General features: G+C 44.5%; 1 protein-coding gene across 5 annotated transcripts in view; it reads right to left on the reverse strand.

Annotated features, from left to right (window-relative positions):
- The window catches only part of AAK1 (AP2 associated kinase 1), an 84,063-nt gene that overhangs the window by 47,752 nt on the left and 17,970 nt on the right, over window positions 1–18,341 (reverse strand). For all 5 annotated transcript variants that reach the window (XM_051640605.1, XM_051640604.1, XM_051640608.1 and 2 more), the window contains exons 3-5: window positions 9,460–9,578; window positions 7,782–7,890; window positions 4,644–4,786 (exon numbers count right to left, since the gene is read on the reverse strand). In XM_051640605.1, the coding sequence (XP_051496565.1) occupies window positions 4,644–4,786; window positions 7,782–7,890; window positions 9,460–9,578 (371 nt within the window). The remainder of the gene's footprint in view (window positions 1–4,643; window positions 4,787–7,781; window positions 7,891–9,459; window positions 9,579–18,341) is intronic.

The raw sequence follows: 18,341 nt of genomic DNA on the forward strand, positions 1-18,341 counted from the left end.
TTGTATTCACCTCTAAATGTTACAACACCAACATAAGATGTGGAAAAACCCAGGTTCAGTTATTTGCTTTGGCAGAGCATCCCCATATTCCAGTTCCTCATCTGTACAGTGGCATTAATAGCATGTTCCCTCAAGGGAATACACACAATTTCTAATGTTTATCTTCAGTGTCAAATGTTCAGATACAACAACGAGATAAAACATACTGCCCATAAATTTCAAAAGAATCACCACATAAGTATTTGCTAACAAAACCTTTTGGAAGCAGAACTCCCCATCAAGGATGATCTTTACAAGAAGGAAAGAAAAAGGAGTCAGCATTTCAAGCATCAGAAAATGCATCCAAATTAGAGCAGCTGAGGGGGAAAACACTGGCTTGAAACCAAGGGTTAAACAACATCCCTTCCCCCACTCTGCTACCCATCTGCTTTGAATAAAGCATTGCACACAGATGTTCTCCCTAGCAGATCAACACTTGACAGTGTTATTCCCTGCAAATACTCCAACATTTCCAGAAGAGTCCTTCCACTTTATCTGGCTGAGGAGTCTGACATGACTTCTCACTGAAACATCTTCAAGTTTTCTTAAACATCAGCAGTGGACTATTTTGTTCAGCAACTTCCAGGGGAAAAGAAAAAAAAAAAAAAGGAAAAAGAAAACAAACAAACCAAAGAGCAAAAAATGAGTACCTGAATTTACTGCTACTGACTGCCAGGCCAGAGAAAACTGCCTTTCAGTCACTCAGAAAGCTGCAGACCAGTTTTCAGCACCGCTGAGCCCTTCCAGCTCTGGCTGCAGTCTCTGACCTGTCCAACACTTACAAAATCAAATTTAGAGCCCCCCCAAAAAAAAAATTTAAGGGAATTTATGAGTTGCCTTAGGTTTTGTTAGTTCCAGAATGTAGGTTCTGCCTCTGCCCTCTGAAACAAACACCTTTATTTGCTAAAAACTTAAGTGGTAAAAACCCTGCAGAGACACAGCTTGAGGAGGGATGAGGAACTTTGCTTCTTTCAGAGCAGACAGGAATGCAACATGACATCTAAGAGCACAAACTGATTTTGACACAGGCAGATTCTTAAGGTGGTTGATACCAGGGCTTATTTACCATTCCAGGCATGAACAATTTTACACACTGAACACAGAGTCATCCAAACAAATTCCAGGGAAAGGCTTGTTGGTGGCACCAGGGCAAGACTTGGCATTCTGAAGGAGGGTGATGGAAGGCAGAGAGGCAACAGCAGCACAGCACAACTGTCTTACCACACCACAGAGAAGTGCTACAGTAGGAGGACTCCTGCTGAAATGAAAGCAGAAGAAACTATATCCTTAACATGAGAGCACAACCTCCTAGTTGTTTCAGAAAGCAGGGAAAGGAAAGGAGAAAGATGTTTTGATCAACAGCATCCTCTGGGCTGACTGACATAGTATTTCGCTGTACCTGCTGTGTGTCTACTACAAGAAAAGTCAGCCACTCCTCTGCAAACCAATGATCTACTCCTGGAGCCAGATGGGTTCAGATTAGCAGAAGCATCACAGGTAGATGTGGGAGACTTTTCACTGTGGGAAGCTCAGGGCTGTAGAAATCAAAGTTTGCTTTGAGCTGGTGCTTTGAACAACATGAGTTACAGGATGTAAGACTGGAAAGACAAGGTTTTATAGAAAACAAGTTAAGCAAACAACCATCAATAGGTACAGGGCAGCAGCATAAATTGTTCTCATCAGCCCTAGACTCTCTCTGCCTCACTGAACTCTACTCCTCTGGGGTCTGACAGGTATCTTTTCCCTGCATAGATTCCAACTTAGAGGCAGAGACTCCACAGCCAGGGTAATGTAACAGATAGCCAGAAGGTTTGGCCATTTGTTCTTTGCAATTAAAAGGCCTAAACTAAAACTATAGGAATTGTTCTTACTCCAGAGAGAGGAGAACAAAATTAAACTTTCTAGACAATGCCCTGCAGCAGCAATGGCCTATGAACCCTGAGTGAGGAAAATGTCTGCGGGAACAAGCCTATGGCCAGTGGGCTTCCACTGGCTCTGCAGGGCTCCTGACTAGGGCAGAGGCAGCACATGAGGGGCTTCCTCATTTTCAGAAAAAAGCAGCAGCAACATATGCCTGATTTTGTGGCAACACAGCACACAAAACCAACCATCACAGCCTGTACAGATCCTCATGCAGCTGCAAGCAGGCAGGGACAGATTGACACAGCACTTGAGTGTTAACCATCAGATCAGGGAGGAAAACCTTCACAAACACAAACAGGGTGACACTGTCTTTTTTGTGGCCTTTATTCAGTAAGGCTTGCACTTTTTCCTACAGGTAGGCTGTTTTAAGGGTGCTGTTTTCCCCAGCTGGAGATGGTGCCAAGAGGAGGTTGTTCTGTTACAGGCAAAGCCTCTTGGGTTAATTCAAAATCACAGCCACGGGCCACTGAAACAAATCCAGCTGGTTTGTTTGAAAGGGCTGAAAGACTATTCACAGGATCCCTTCTGCTGGCAGAGCTCTCTGGGCTGGAGCCTCCAGTGTTAGAGCAACATCAAAGAGCTGGAAGGCAAAAAAAAGCCTCCTTTGCAGCTGCCTGCAAAGTCAACATCTGCCCACTCTTCAACAGGGCCATGCTCACCCCAACAAGACACCTCCCTAGTGGGTGGCTTTCCTTACACTCCGAACTCGTACAATACTTCCCTGGCCCTTCAACTCTCTTGGAATTGCAGCTTCCCCTTCGCATTATTTGAACTCAAATAACATCAAAATGTATCTAAACCATTAATTCTGTGTTAGTACTTAGATCCCCAACTGTGACTGGAGCTTCTGGGGTCATCATATCAGAAATAATACAATATTCAAGTGGAAAACATGTCTCAAAGCAGAGCAGAGCTAACTCTCTGACCTTGGGCAACTTAATGTAGAAAGTAACACTCAAGATCAACTCACTAACCCATCACAGATGCTCCAGAATTTACTCACCTGCTATACTATTAGTTAGTACCATACTTAGTCTTTATTAAAGAACTCCAGGGATTCACCAAAAAGGTAACAGCAGAGGTTAACATGACCTGCAGAGGTTCCTGTTCCTAAGCCTCATCCTCCCACACCAGCCTTCCTTGCTGATACAAACCCCTGAGAATGCCCACAGACCTTAACAGCTTTAGATCCAAGCCTCAAATTTACAACTCCATCCATGTGACTCCCAGAAAAACAGATGTCAGATGTTTCATGTATTCAAACTGACTGAGCAGTGGGCCAATCATTTCAAACATAGAATATGCAGAGTTGGAAGGGACCCATCAGGATCATGAAGTCCAACTCCTGTCCCTGTGTAGGGCACCCCAAGAATCACCCCATGTGCCTGAGAGCATCATCCAAACACTTCTTGAACTCAGGCAGGCTTGGTGCTGTGACCACTGCCCTGGGGAGCTTGTTCCAGTGCTCAACCACCTTCTGGGTGAAAAACCTTTTCCTGATATCCAACCTAAACCTCCCTGATTCAGCTTCCTGCCATTTTCCCCTGTCCTGTCACTGGTTACAGGACTGAAGAGATCAGTACATGCTCCAGAATAACAAACCCTGAAGGGTTTTTTCCCCCCCTGTGCTACCTGGCTCTGGTTGGCACACGTGGCATCTTTGGATCCTATAAAACAACAGCCAAGGGCACAAAACAAACATCTGTTAAGGGCTCTGAAAACAGAAACTGACCTACAAAGCACATCTGAATTTCAAATGTACACAGGAGCCTCCTTCTTGGCTGAATATATTCTTCTGGCATTTTACAAGCTAGTTGAGAGAAGAGGGAAGGTCTTTTTGTTTGTTTGTTTGATTACAAGCATGGGGTTTTTCAAAAGCTCTCCCTGCTGGCCTGGGTCTGTTCCCAGCGCAGCACACAGAGTTTTACAATGCACTTTCATGGTCAACAGAGAGTGAGAGGCCAGTTTCTAAAGTTTCTAACAACTTCTGCCCCAAGGCCAACATCTCTGGAGGGATCCTTTTAATGTAGGTCCAGGAAACAAACCCACAGCATGCTTTTTATGAACTACTTTACAACATCACTAGTGCTCCAGGTGGCAGAAAGTCACTGTGAATAATTCATCACGTACACTCTGGCACATCTCTTGTGCAAGACAGAATTATTCACAAACATTTGTGGGTTTTTAAGTAGATCTATAGATGGTAAACATATGGTAAGCAGCAATGAGAGGCTCACTGTTTTTCATCTTCCAGTTGAGAGAAGTATTTATAGAATCACAGAATCATAGAACGGTTTGGGTTGGAAGGACCTTAAAGATCATCCAGTTCCAACCCCCCTGCATGGGCAGGGACATCTCCCACCAGAGCAGGTTGCCCCAAGCCCCATCCAACCTGCCCTTCAACACTGCCAGGGATGGGGCAGCCACAGCTTCCCTGGGCAACCTAGGCCAGGGTCTCACCACCTTCACACTCAAGAATTTCCTCCTAATGTCTAACCTAAATCTCCCTTCTTCCAGCTTAAAACCATTCTCCGTTGTCTTATCACTACACACCCTGATAAAAAGTCCCTTCCTGGCTTTCCTGTAGCCCCTTCATTTTCTGGAAGGCCACTTTTCCTCATCACTAAAACCAGAAAGACAGCTACACACTCCCTGCTGTGTTGCTGGAGCCCACAGCTCACCTTCAGATCCCTGTGGATGATTGGTGTTTTACACTGATGCAGCCTGGCTACGGCTTCGCAGGTGTCGCAGAAGATCTGCAGGACCTCGCTCTCCGTGAAGCCCGTCTGCAGGCGCTGGTTCATCAGGTTCACCACCTGACCTCCTGCAGGGGAACAAGCACCAAGAGTCAGGGCAAGTACACAAAACAAGGCCTGCTCCAAAGCCCCAGTCCTACCAGACACACCTTGTCTTAGGCAGCTCCCCACTGAGCTGTGATTGTGCAGTCAGCACACAAGAAGTTCAAGAGTTCAAACTCAAAATTCACACCAAGCCCTGGCCAGAGACTTTATGCAGTCTCATCTGGTTTTGTGCTCATTTCCTTGCCTAAAGAGGTTCTCCTCCCCGTCCACTTTTCCCCGGTGAGGCTGCATCTGGAATATTGTGTCCAGTTCTGGGCCCCTCAGTTCAAGAAGGACAGGGAACTGCTTGAAAGAGTCTAGTACAGAACCACAGAGATGATGAAGGGAGTGGAACATCTCCCTGATGAGGAAAAGCTGAGGGAGCTGGGTCTCTTGAGCTTAGAGAAGAGAAGGCTGAGGGGAGACCTCATTAATGTTTATAAATACCTAAAGGGTGAGTGTCAGGAGGATGGAGGCAGGCTCTTCCCAGTGATGTTCAATGACAGGACAAGCGGCAATGGGCACAAATTGGAGCAAAGGAGGTGCCACATAAACATGAAGAACAACTTCTTTCCTGTGAGGGTGACAGCCCTGGAACAGGCTGCCCAGAGAGGTTGTGGAGTCTCCTTCCCTGGAAACATTTAGAACCCACCTGAACACGTTCCTGTGTGACCTAGTCTAGGGGATCCTGCTCTGGCAGGGAGGTTGGACGAGATGATCTTTCAAGGTCCCTTCCAATCCCCACCATCTGTGATTCTGTGCAAAGCCCAGAGGGTTTTTTATATCTGTGGGCAGGCCTTGCATCTTGCCTTTGAACAATGCTTCAAGAGCAGCAAGTTAGCTTCTAAGGCCCATGTTCACCTGGCTGTGTTAACACTCAAATATAATTCTGACTCAGCCACATCTTTTTCTTTCTTCTTCTAAATAGACTTTTTTTGTCAAACTAGAGGAATAAAAGGCTAAATTTGGGGCACCCACAGCTCAGAAAATAGTTTGCCACATGCAAGCAAGAGGAGGGAAAAAGACTGGCAAAAGGATTAAAAACCAATCTGTAACAAGGGAAACTCTAGGCAAACAAAAGCAGTTTTTCATGAATGAGTCCTGAATTTGCATCAACTTTAGGTTTTGTTGCTGTCAAGATCTCTCCAAAGAAATCCAGAGGTTCTTCCCCCCCGCCCCCAAACACTCAGTATACACAAAGGAAAAACTCCTTTCTGATCCTTTGGCAAAGCAAAAGTGCATCATTCCACATCAGGAGTGTCAGAAAACTTTATTTTCAGGGTGCAAAATAAAAGCTCAGCTCAATAAATAGTACAACTGTGAAGAGTTTGCACTCCAAGTAAGTACAGTTCTGCACATAAAGACACACTGATTTGGTCTGGAAGCTGTGTGACACAAAAGGAGAGCAACAAGGGAGAATCCAATATATATTAGCAATTCCTGTGCTTCAGTCTGAGTGTTAGCGACAGAGGCAGGCATGTGCCCAGCAGAGCATCTGGCAAGAAGCAAACCAAGGAGTTCTCCTCCTTGCATATGGAAGGAAACACCTTAGAGAGATGGATTTTACTTGCTCAGCCCAAAATCTGACAGAGGGGAGGCTAATGCAGCTGGAGGGAGCATATTCTGCATTGCTATGGTTTGGACTTCCCCCCACAGCAGGTGCTGCAACCTGGAGCTGAGCACGGATTTACTAGCACTGCCAGGTCTGCTTCTTACAACACTCCTTGAGATGTTTAGGTTTGAGCTTACAGAGAGCTCACATAGTGATTCCTTCAGCAAAACTACACATTTTACAGAATCACAGAATCATTCTGGTTGGAAAAGACCTTTAAGATCGAGTCCAACCATAACCCAACTCCACCAACCATTAACCCAATTCTACGAAGTGCAGTGCAAAATACATCCCTCAGCACCACATCTGTAAGTCTCAAACACCTCCAGGGGATTCAGTCACCTCCCTGGGCAACCTATTCCAGTGTTTAATTACCTTTTCAGTGAAGCAATTTCTTCTAGTATCTAATCTGAACCTCTCCTGGCACAACTTTAGCCCATTTCCTTTTGTCCTATCGCTTGCTACCTGGGAGAAGAGACCAGCCCCCACCATGCCACCAGCAAACAAACCCAGCACAAGTTAGTCAAGGTTCCTGCATTAGAAGGAAGCAGCAAGGAGGGCACAGCAGAACAGAAAGCTGCACTGTACACATTTAAAGGCATTTTAGCATCTAGTTGTTCTTGCTGCACTACACCTGGCTTCAGTTAAAAGCCAAACAGTCCCAAGAACACCTACATGCACCAGCTGCCACCATCCAAAACAGCCACAGACTTCTGAAGTCACCTGGCCAAAACATTATTTTTGCTTAACACTTTTCCTGTGAGAGGCATCTGGGCACAGCACAGGCATCATTCTCCAAACATTTCCACATCCTAGCCACAGGAGATCAAAGCCTTGGGACAGCTGGAAAAGACTAGAAGAGCCTGTCTGGCTAGAGGCAGCTAAGCAGAAAGGTCAGAGGTAAAAGGAATACTTTTTTGCTTCACATTATCCATTTTGAGCTTCTTCCAGAACAATCCTAAATCAGGCTGAAGTGGAAAAAGCTTGCAACATGACAAAGTGAGGAAGAAGAATTTAATCCCACAGCCTGACAGCTTTAGAAGAGCCACTTCTTGTGTGGACCAGCCTACAGAAAACAGCAATATATATTTAAGGGTTCTCCTCCACAACAGAAAGCATCTAGGACCACCATGGGCAGTAGCAAAGGTGGTCCCAGTCCTACTAACAAGGTCAACATAACCTCATGTATAACCCACTTCACATTCAGTTTTGGCTTTACTTTGTTCAGAAGGATTTCTTTGTATCCATGAAAGGAGCAGACCTAGGAGTAGGCTTTGGTTTTATAAAGCAAGACGATATGCAAGTTTCCTGCAAGCACTGAAAAGGGACAAACCTCCCACTGAACAATGCATGGAGTCCACACTGACCTCGACAGAAGTCCATTAGGATCAGCACTTCCCACACATCGCCACTGCTCACGGAGTTTATGCTGGAATCAATGTATCCAACAATGTTCTTGTGGCCAGACAGGTCCCGCTGTAAGATAAACAAATTCAAAGGATAAACCAGCCACACAGAGCAAGCAACATTTTCATCTGGTTCTTCCACACTGCAGAGCTTCCCCAGCTTTCCTCCTGTCTAGGCACAAACTTCTGTCACTTAGGATTAATCATCACCAAAAATCTGCACAAATGTGAGGTCTGCCTCTGCCTGTTCTCCTTCCTGAAGGATTTGAGACAAGCAGCAGAAAAACAGCCAACCTGGAGAATTAACTTGTCCAGGGATCAGTCCAGATTTCTGTAGGTTCCCTTAGAAGGCCAGGTAGGTCCCTCATAGCAGGGGGTTGGCACCTGATGATCTTTAAGGTCCCTTCCAACCTTAACCATTCTGTGATTCTATGATTCTGATAAGACTCAGCCCAGCAGACCTGCCAAGGGAGGAGGATACCAGCTCTCACCTTCACTTGCCAGGCTAGTCACACATTTCAAAGGGCCACCAGAGATACAGAGACAATGGAAAGCACCAGCAAGTAAAATCCAAGTAAACAAGCTCTGTGAGCACCACTAAAACCTTTGATGTAAGATCTAATCTCAGCTTTTCCCATGCAGCATTAGCTACAGTGATGACAAACATGCCCCAAAGCTTCACTGCACTATGCACTAACTCCAGAAGTTGCTTTTAAAGGTATTAATCCAATTAAAAGCAACTTCAAAAAACACACCCAGAATTGCTACAGTTCAGAGCTTCTGATTTGAAGATCATCTACCACCAGCCTGTTCCTTGTGTTGTAAATTAGGAGAGTGGGGATTTTACATTTCCTTCCCCACCTCTAAACGTTCATCAGTATCCAACTTCAGAAGTGGCACTTCCCATGTTTACCAGGCTCCAAACAAGACTATGCAAATCTATTCAGATCATCTCCATTTTTTTTCTTTGTTTAGAGATGGTAAGTTTAAAACAGCTATTAAAAATAGCCATCCTATCACATATCACTCCTAGAATTGTATCATAAACACTTTCCTGCTTCTAGACCCCAGGCAGGAACTACCCCACAAAGACTGTTTAATCTACCAGCCTCACCAACACAGAGACAGCCTTCATCCCAACCCAAAAGATTTGCAGCTGATGTGGTACAAATTCATCTCAGGATGGAGGACTTCCATTCACATGATCTGAGTTCAGAAACAGCCCAACCCTCAGCCTTTTCTGATGAAGCCTAGAAGGCTGAAGACTTTAGCCCTGAAGATTGTTAGGTTTTGAAGTCCAACACCCCCAACTGTGCTCACCTCTGCAGCTCTCCCTTTTCTCATTAAGTCATGCGGCTGACACAGGAGTTTTTTTCCTCCTCTCATTTTCCTGATATTCGCTCTGCTTTTTCAGCTCCCATGTTTTTCTTGCTTACTGAAACTATTTACATTTTAAATAATTCAATATGAGATTTTCACGCAGTCGCATAACTCCCCGAGTTAGGTCTTTCCAAAAGAATGACAGTTAAGAAAACTCAGTTTGTGACACACTGCTACACAGATCACAGGCAGAAGGCCACCAGACTCTCACACCATTCCACCCCCAAGTCTGGGGCCCCAGAACCAAGTGGTGACTTACCATGATTTGGATTTCTCTTTTGCAGACTTGCAAGTCATACTCGTTGTTGACATACATCCGCTTCAGGGCACATTTCATTCCATTGTTAGTCCTCACCAGAAACACTATGGCAAATCCACCTGCAAGGACACAAGATCATCCTAGTCATTAACAAGGAAGCCCCTTGGTCTTGGCTTCCCACCCTGTCCCTGCCTCCAGAGTACAGGCAGAAGTAGGAGGGCACTCAGCAGCTACAACAGAGCTACACATGCTTAGCTCCAGAGCTTCCAACTCTGCCTAGACAGTTATTTCTGGGAACTAAGAGGAATCCAAAGGGGCAAATCTTCAATTAATTACAGTTACGTGTAACATCTCCATAAAAACATGCAATTACACCGGTTACTTGTCCTGCCAGACAGCCCTACATTGCTCCATGAATTTCCATTATGAAGAAGAAAGCTGAAGCTTGAACAGAAACCAGAGCTACAGATCACCCACTACTGAAGGGCCTCAATTTAAAAGGCTTCCCAGCTTCTGAAGAATCTGAGTTACATTACAAAGCTGATTTGCACAAGAAGCAGAAGCAACCCATCTCCACTCATGGTTTGATGTTGGTGCTTTTAAAAAGGGACAGAAGAACACACAAAAGAAAAATGAAACCACAATTCATTTTGTGGTCATTGCTATTAGTAAAGTCAGGACTCCCAGGACATTCTTGGCTTGTTTAGGATGAAAGCCTTTCATCTCTGCTGGCAATGCAGCAAAATATATGGGTTTTACATTTGTCCTGGACAGAAATAGGAAGCTGACTGAAGGTGGAAGTACCACAGGCATCAGAGTTTCACACCTGAGAACAGCATGAATCAGAACAGAGAGTCACAGAGATCCAACAGCAAGAAGTGCTGCACAATGGTGACAAGGGAAGCACAGTGACCATGTTGATGCCACAACCCAGAACTTCATTTGCTCCCTGTTACCTTACAGCACCTATATCTTTCATGCTTAAGGATTCCTAAAGCATCACCTCAATGCTAAGTTGTGATTCAGTGCTGCTGTAGCCCTCAGAAGCCCCACGACACCAAGTACTGTAGTTACATACCATCAGAAAAGAGTCACATTCCAAAGAATTCTCCGTTTATTAGTCTGAGCCCTTTGGTGAATTGCATTTTTAATGTGTTGCCAGAAACCACCAGATCAACAATACATACATAGTTACATTACACACGTTTCTACATAATTACTAGTAACAGTTATTTGGCACTTCACTGAGTTCCTCCCCATCCTGTAAAATGTGACAAGCAAGACAGCCACATTTGGGTAAAATTTCATGTTAAAATAGGTTGCATTTGATAATGTCAGTCTTGCAACAATTGGTGCTTACAAGCTGTGAACAAATCAAACACTACAGCCAAAAGGCCCACTGAGGTGTTTACTGAAACTGGGATTTATTTCTACTGATTAAAAGTGAGCAAATGACCAGACAACACTGGATGTTTAAAGTATAACCCTGCCCATTTGTTATCAAACAGCTTTTATTACAGCCCATCTTTCAAAACAACATAGAAGTTACACATAGAAATAGCATGCCTGTCAGCACCAGAGCTGTTAGAACAAAAACCTCTCTTAGCAGGCAAAACCCTTCATTTTACACATCATCATTTGCCACAGGAACCAGACCAGGTTTTCCAAGGCAGCCCCAGTGACTTAGGAGCAGAACTAAGGGGTAGCAGCTCCAGAGAAGCTGGAAAAAAAAAAAAAAAAGCCACGAGAAGAAGACCAAAAGAAATAAAAAGAAAAAAATATGTGTCAAGACTTCAATTCACGATCTTAAAAAACTATAACCAGCCTGCAAAATGGATATTCCAATTCAACAAAACAGGCCTGGGACACAAGTCACACAGATGCTGCTCATTCCTGCCAGAGAGAGTTTTATAGAAGCATAGAAGGGTGAGGGTTGGAAGGGACCTTAAAGATCATCAGGCTGCACAAAACCTCATCCAACCTGGACTTAAAAACACCTCCAGGGAGGTGTTTAAAAATCCTTCTAGTTCTGGAGGGCCTAATTTCTTCATAGCACTTAAATTCAGACCCAAAAATAACCTTGACTCTCCCTGATGCTGCCTCAAGTTGAGGATCTCATATTACAACTCATTTTTAAGAGCTCCTAATCCCACAGCAGTGGCCTAGCCATGTTTGTCTCATATCTGGAGAGCAAACCTGCACACCCTGCTGTGCCATCTTCAGCCCAAAGGATGTCTGATGTCTGTTTGATCTTTAAGGTCCCTTCCAATCTTAACTATTCCATGATTCCATGGTGTCTATGCAGAGAAAAGCATGACAGCACTCGAAGGATTTTTCCTCATCTCTTACAACCCACAACGGAGCCAGTAAGAAATAAGGGACTCACACCAGCACCTCTTCCTAAATCCCAACTTTCTTAACATATTATGCTTTTTAAAATCATTGCAGAGATCAGATTTGGAATTTTTTTAGCTTCTGTACAATATTTCCATGGACTACACATAAAACCTAGAGAAAATATTAGGCAAAAAACCCTATTATTTTTTATTACAGAGCCTCAGCCATCAAAGCTTTTGGGGAATCACAGTACTTCTTTTTAAGTGAGAAAGTCAGAAGTTGTCCATCAGAAGCCTGCCCTGCTCCCCAGGAGTTCAGTTCCCCACCCACAGCTCCTCCTGCCAGGCCTGGAAGCCAGCAGGACATGGGAGCTCTGGTTACAGCACTATGCCCAACAAAGAAACAGGAGATGAGCAGCAAAAAATGGATCAATTAAAACTTTTATTAAAAAAAAAAAACAACAAACAAAACAGTCTATTAAATTAAAGGATCTTCTAAATGTTTGCTTCAGCTGAAATGGCACTGGAACCTCTTCAGACCACCTGCTCATGTCTTATTAGCACAGTTTTGGGCAAGATACCTTTCCTCTCACTTGGATCATATGCTAATTAACAAAGTCACTCCTAGAGCACCCTCACTAGATTATGGACATCATGTTATTTTGCTTACAAGCAGCCAGAGCCAATTGGCAAAGAAAATTATGGTCTATGCAACAAAGAACATGGCCAAACTATCCTGACAGTGCAAAGGAAGAGGTGATTTAGAATCTAACCAAATGAAAATTAAGTTAATGCTTTCTGATACAGGACTGCAACATCAACATGTAGGAACCTGACAGAAATATGACCTGGAGCATCTTCCAAACGGAGCAGCAAGACATGAACAGGTCAGGAGGAGCTACATCCAAGGAGGAGGAAGCCTGTAACATCTGCAGAGTTGTCACAGTACCTCCACAGGAAAATCACATCCTCCCATCCTGCTCTCCCTTACCTTTAACTTCTGCAAACTTCAGCTGACACACTGAAGCTGTGCAAAAACATTTAACTTATTATGTCTGCATATACACCTACCAATTTGGTTACTTCATTATTAAACTCCCACTGACTGCAGATTAAAGCCTGACAATTTTGGGACTAGTAAAAGCAGCATGCTTCTCTCCAGAGAAAACAAGCTGTGATTTAATCAGGGTACACAGTAATTTTTACACAGCAATCTAAAGTAAGTGACTTTGCCATCATAGAAGCAAAATGTGACAATCCACATTTCAAGAGTACAAAGCTTTACTTCCCAAACAACTAATACAGCATCTAGCCTGGTTGCCTCAGTTAAAAAACAAAACAAAACAAAAAAAAAAAAAAAAAAAACACAAAAAACACACACAAAAAAAAAAAAAAAAAAAAAAAAAACACACAAAAAAAAAAAACCAAAAAAAAAACACACACAAAAAAAACCCACCACAATATTGCTTCCAAACTACAGTTTACTGAGTTTACAAGTTTGGTCTGTAATCAGGACTTAGTTCAGATGGGCACAACATAATCAAGAATGTCTTAACTTCCCTCAGGTAGTCATTCCACACTTAAATCACAGGAAGTGTGAAAAATGCCACCCTTGTTTGAATTTCTCCGCATTTATTACACCTTCCACTGCTAATTGGGCTCAGTGCTCCCAGTTCTGCAGGCAGAGAACAGGACTGTGAAGCAGTAAAAGAGCAGGAGGATGAGGGAAGTGGAAAGGAACAAAAAAGAGCACAGAGAACAGCAGCTTCTTGCCACGCTCCTGACGTACAAGTGGCTCTGGAAACAGAAGATCCAAGCCCATCAGCAGGATGTACAAGCCATGCAAGACATTCAAGAACTGAGAACATACTGAGAACTGAATATCTGACTGTCTGGAAATGGCAGGGATGCCTTTGATGGTCTGTACCTAGGCCTCGAGAGAGACTGCCTTTTCCATATCTCATGCACAATGGAGGATTTTGAAGCTCTGGTCCATACTTCACCTCCCAGGTCCCTCACACATTTTATTACTGACTGCATCCTGCCCAAGAAAGTGGCACTGGCTCAAAACTGCACTGCAAAGAAGGTTAACAATGACAGCACATCACAGAATCAGAGATCGTTAAGACTGGACATGGTCCTAAGGTCAGGACTTCAGGTGTGTAAGTAGGTTACTAGCTAATACACCTGGAACATTTTGAAGCACTTGAAACCTTTTAATTGGCAACTGTGGCCAATACTTCAGCTTTATGCTAAAAGAGGAGATCCAGAGGACCTCTGCACCTACAGACACCTCAAAAGCAGCAACTTCATTGGGAAGCAGCAGACAGAAAATCCAGTTGACCTTTTCCTGCAAGGTATGACAGAGAAGACGGGAAGAAGGACCCAACAGAGGGATGAAATTTTCAGTTGGCAGCACTAGACAGCCCAGAGGAGCGATGCTGTTCAGCACAGCCCAGGAAGGGACCAAGCTACCAAGCAGCTGGACTGCAGCCAGCACTGCCTGACAAAGACTTCCTAATGGATTTAAGGGTTTTATTTCACCTTCCATGCAGCATTACACAGAAGACAACCGACCTGTTTGCAGAAACTGATGGGTATCTTTCTCCTATAGGTTGGACACATCTGGGTAAGGACACCTCTTACCCAGCTCTGGTCACCATGCACTGAACAGGCAGGTTTTGCTTAGACAAGGCACCCAGCACACACCTGAACTCCAGTGACTTTTCACAGCATCATGCTGAAATTAATACACTTACTTTTGCTTTTAACTACCTTGCTAACAGCTGCTCCTCACCGGTTCACCCTTTCTCCTTGCACACTGTCTTATCTACAACATTACCACCTCACCAGGCTCAAGGACTACTTTTAGGGCCTCAGACCACAACCAATTTCTTCCTCTTTATTCCAGCCCAACCCCCAACTTGGCTAAATCCGGGCAAAGTTGAAAGGAAATAGATCAAAGACAAATTGACAAGCAAGTGCTGCAGAGCCCTGCCAGATGTACATTACGGGACCATTTATTTCTATTTTCAGTGAGCAGCAAGAAAGACAAGCCTTCCAAGGGCCAGGAACTGCCAGCTCTAATGCACTACACCAGTTCCAGTACAACAGACATGCCAGGATTTGTGTAACTCCAAGTCAGCCAAGGTCAGCTCAAGAGCCTGTGCTGCCTTCAAGTGAGGAAAGGTGGCTTAGAGCTTAGAGGTAATCCAGGCACTAGGAACATCCTCACGTCTTTCCCAGTACAGCCTTTTTCCCAGTACAGCCTTTTTCCCAGCACACGTATGGAAAGCAGAAGGGAAGAGACCACTCCAGGCTTCAGATGCAAAAGAGCAAATGAATCTAGACATTGCCAACACCAGAAGGGAGAGAAGCAAGAACTAAGCCTTAGAGGCAGCTCAGAGGACAGTTCTCCCTTGCATTCATAAACCTGTGATTTACAGTTCTGAAAGAAATTCAACTCTATTGCTATACAAGCCAGAAGTTAAAATACTGTTCTCATTCTAAGAGAGGAAAAGTTAGTTATATGCTCATCCTTAAGAGATACTGACATTGTTGAACAGGTGGTATGCAGTCAGCATGACAATCACCATCAGCTTAGAGCCAGCTACAGCCACAGGTCACCACTGTCTTTTGCACTCAGGCCTGCACCTCCCTCCACAACAGCATGGGAACATTGTTATCTTGCTGCACACTTCCGGCCTGACTGTTGTTCTTGCTAAATGGTTTAGGATAAGCTGAGAAAAATATAAAGAAATGGGATGTTCCAATTATCCCCAGTCAATATAGATGCCAGAGCAATTTTCCATGCAGGCCTGTGTCAGTGTACTGGCCAGTTTCCAGTGCTGCTAGTTATATTTGCAGCCCTTCTGTAATTTCAGCAGGATGCAGAACTCCTCACAGCCAGGCAAGCACTTCTGAACTAGGTAAAACCAGCAGCCCAGAGCTGCACGTGATCCCCTCCCTGGGCTCCTCACAAGGTAAGAAGATAGCACTTTGCTGCACTTCAGTGATCCACGTGTATTGCAAGCCTGGAATCCTCTTGCAACCAGTGACAGGCAGCCACCAAGGCAAACATACACAGGATGCTGCTTCCAAGCAAGTTGCACTAATGCCACAGCAAGCCACAGCAAGGAAGTTTACAGGGAAATGGGCAGCTCCTTCCATCACCTGTTTGTGATAAGCTCTTCCAGAGCTTATCTGGTTCAGTGTACACCTTATGAGGTGTACAATGAACACTGCACACTGTCCCCTTGATGGATACAACCACCCTTCAGCACAGCCTTCTGCAGCAACACACCCACCTTGTCCCCCTGGGATGGCACAGAAAGCATCCCAAATAGCTCATCCTGACAACCCCCTTCCTACCAACACCATCACTGGATCTTCACACATAACCACTTACTCAGCTGTTTGAGCTGCATATAAGTTCTGCTCCAGATCCTCAAACATGCCCTATCAAATAACTATTTAAAGAGCAGAGAAGACCAAGTATTACCACAGACAGGTTTTGTGCCTGTCAGACAACAGCTCCTCACAACAAGCCTGTTTTGTTCATGCTGAGCCAAAATAAAGCAAGTTCAAGCACAGCCAGATAGTGTTTGAAGTACCAACTCAACAGCCCAATTCACCTGAGTTAATCATAGTCCAAAGGAGGGCTGGCTGGACTCTGCCCTGGATACACACAGAAAAGACAGTTATATTGCACAGGATCTGCAGGACCAAAGGCCTCAAGCCATCAGTGTTCCCAAACCACACCCCATTTTCTGTTACCCTGAGATGCCAAATCTCCACCCTCCAGAAGAGACAGCAGGTATGCCAAGAAAAGAGCAACAGCTTCATCAACCTGCAGGTAGCAGAACACCTCCCTTTAAAATCCCCACTGGAAACACCTCCCAGGGACCTGCAGTGATGTTTGCACAGGAGCAAACAAGACATGGAGCATGATCATCTCCCAGCTGCATGTTTCAACCACAAAAACATCTCCACCACACAGATGTGCCTGCCCTCTGCAAACATTTTCAAGTCTCATTTTTCTCCAAGACTACAATGGATCACCCAAAAGCAGCTGGGTTCAAGGAGGAATCACCCTCTTTTCAGTTAAGTTAGTCAAATCATCAGGCTTTCAAGACCCAATTATTAAACCATCAATTCCCACTTAAAAAAATAATTAATTAAAATCACTGCTTCACTTTGGACTTTCTCCATCAGCCTTCTACAAACTACCATCATCTGGAATTACCACAGTTCCTGATAAACATTCTAGATGCCACTAAAAACTTGATTCTTCAGGGGTGAAATTCCTTCCTGAGCTGGACAAACAATGCATGTGGTTTTTCCACTGAATTGTTTCCAGCTTTCTGTGGTTTTGCTCTATCTCCTCCACCTCAAGGCTCTGCACGACCAACAGCCCACTCTGCTTTAGTACTGAAGCTGAGGGGGCCACCAAGTACTTTTCAGATGTCCCCAAGAACTGCCCAAGGAATATTTAGCCTCCAGAGACAGCCAGCAAGGAGTTTCAAGCTCCAGTTGTGCTAGCAGGCACTTAAAAGTAAGTGCTTTGCTGAACCAGGCACAAAGCCACTCCTCATCTGCACAATCTGAATACTTATTGATCTCATCTCTCAAGAATTACATAATATTTTGCCTTATCTCACAAGCCAGAAGAACTTCCTTAGCATTTACTTTCCTAAGTACCAGGAGCAGGCTCACTTGATTTTTACTTTTTCCCCTCCCTAAGTCAGGATGCTGTTACAGGAAAACCTTAATGACTCCCTAGCATGGGGGAGTTGCAGCTCACAATTTCCAAAGTTGAACTAAAATATAGTTCCTGGCACTTATTTTTCCCATCATCATGGCCACAACCAGCTGACACACAAACAGTGCACATTGCCCAGCACTGGACATCATCACTTGGCAACACCAGAACCATATTTTCTCTCTGCTGCTCTGTGGAGCAAGACATCCTGCACCTCTGACACCTCTTTCTACAACATGTAGCCATTTCAAAGTTCTCCCCTGGTTGTGTATTCACACTAAACATTCTTGATCAGAAAGCACCAAAACATCCGGGCGTCTTTCCCAGGGACAGGAGATGGCTTCAACAAACCTCAACTTTGGAATCACTTCCCCTTCACCACAAAGGAAAAAGGCCAAGGAAAACACTTTGGGCAAAGTTAAGCAATAGAATAATCTGTAATCATTTAGACAGTGTCCCGAGTTCAGCTAACGTTAGCATCAAGCTCTGCAAGCACACCAGGAAAAAGCACTTGGATGTGCCAGTGCTTCTTTCCTACAGCTTCTAGTGCCACTTTTCAATAAAGGTGGAAGAATAACCCAGTGTCAGTTCTCCCCACTGATAAAGATGGACAATTGACTCATCCGCAGAGCAGGAAAAAAAACACCAAGGTGCCCGGGGATTCTCTCCTCAGATGACACTGGGGATGCTGAGCTGCAGAGACCTTCAGAAAAACCTCCTCTTACTGCTAGGAGGTGTCACTGCCTCACAACTCCAGCCAGGCTGCCAGAGGAGATTCACCCAGC

The sequence above is a fragment of the Apus apus genome, chromosome 26 (assembly GCF_020740795.1).
Source record: "Apus apus isolate bApuApu2 chromosome 26, bApuApu2.pri.cur, whole genome shotgun sequence".
NCBI classification, from domain to species: domain Eukaryota; kingdom Metazoa; phylum Chordata; class Aves; order Apodiformes; family Apodidae; genus Apus; species Apus apus.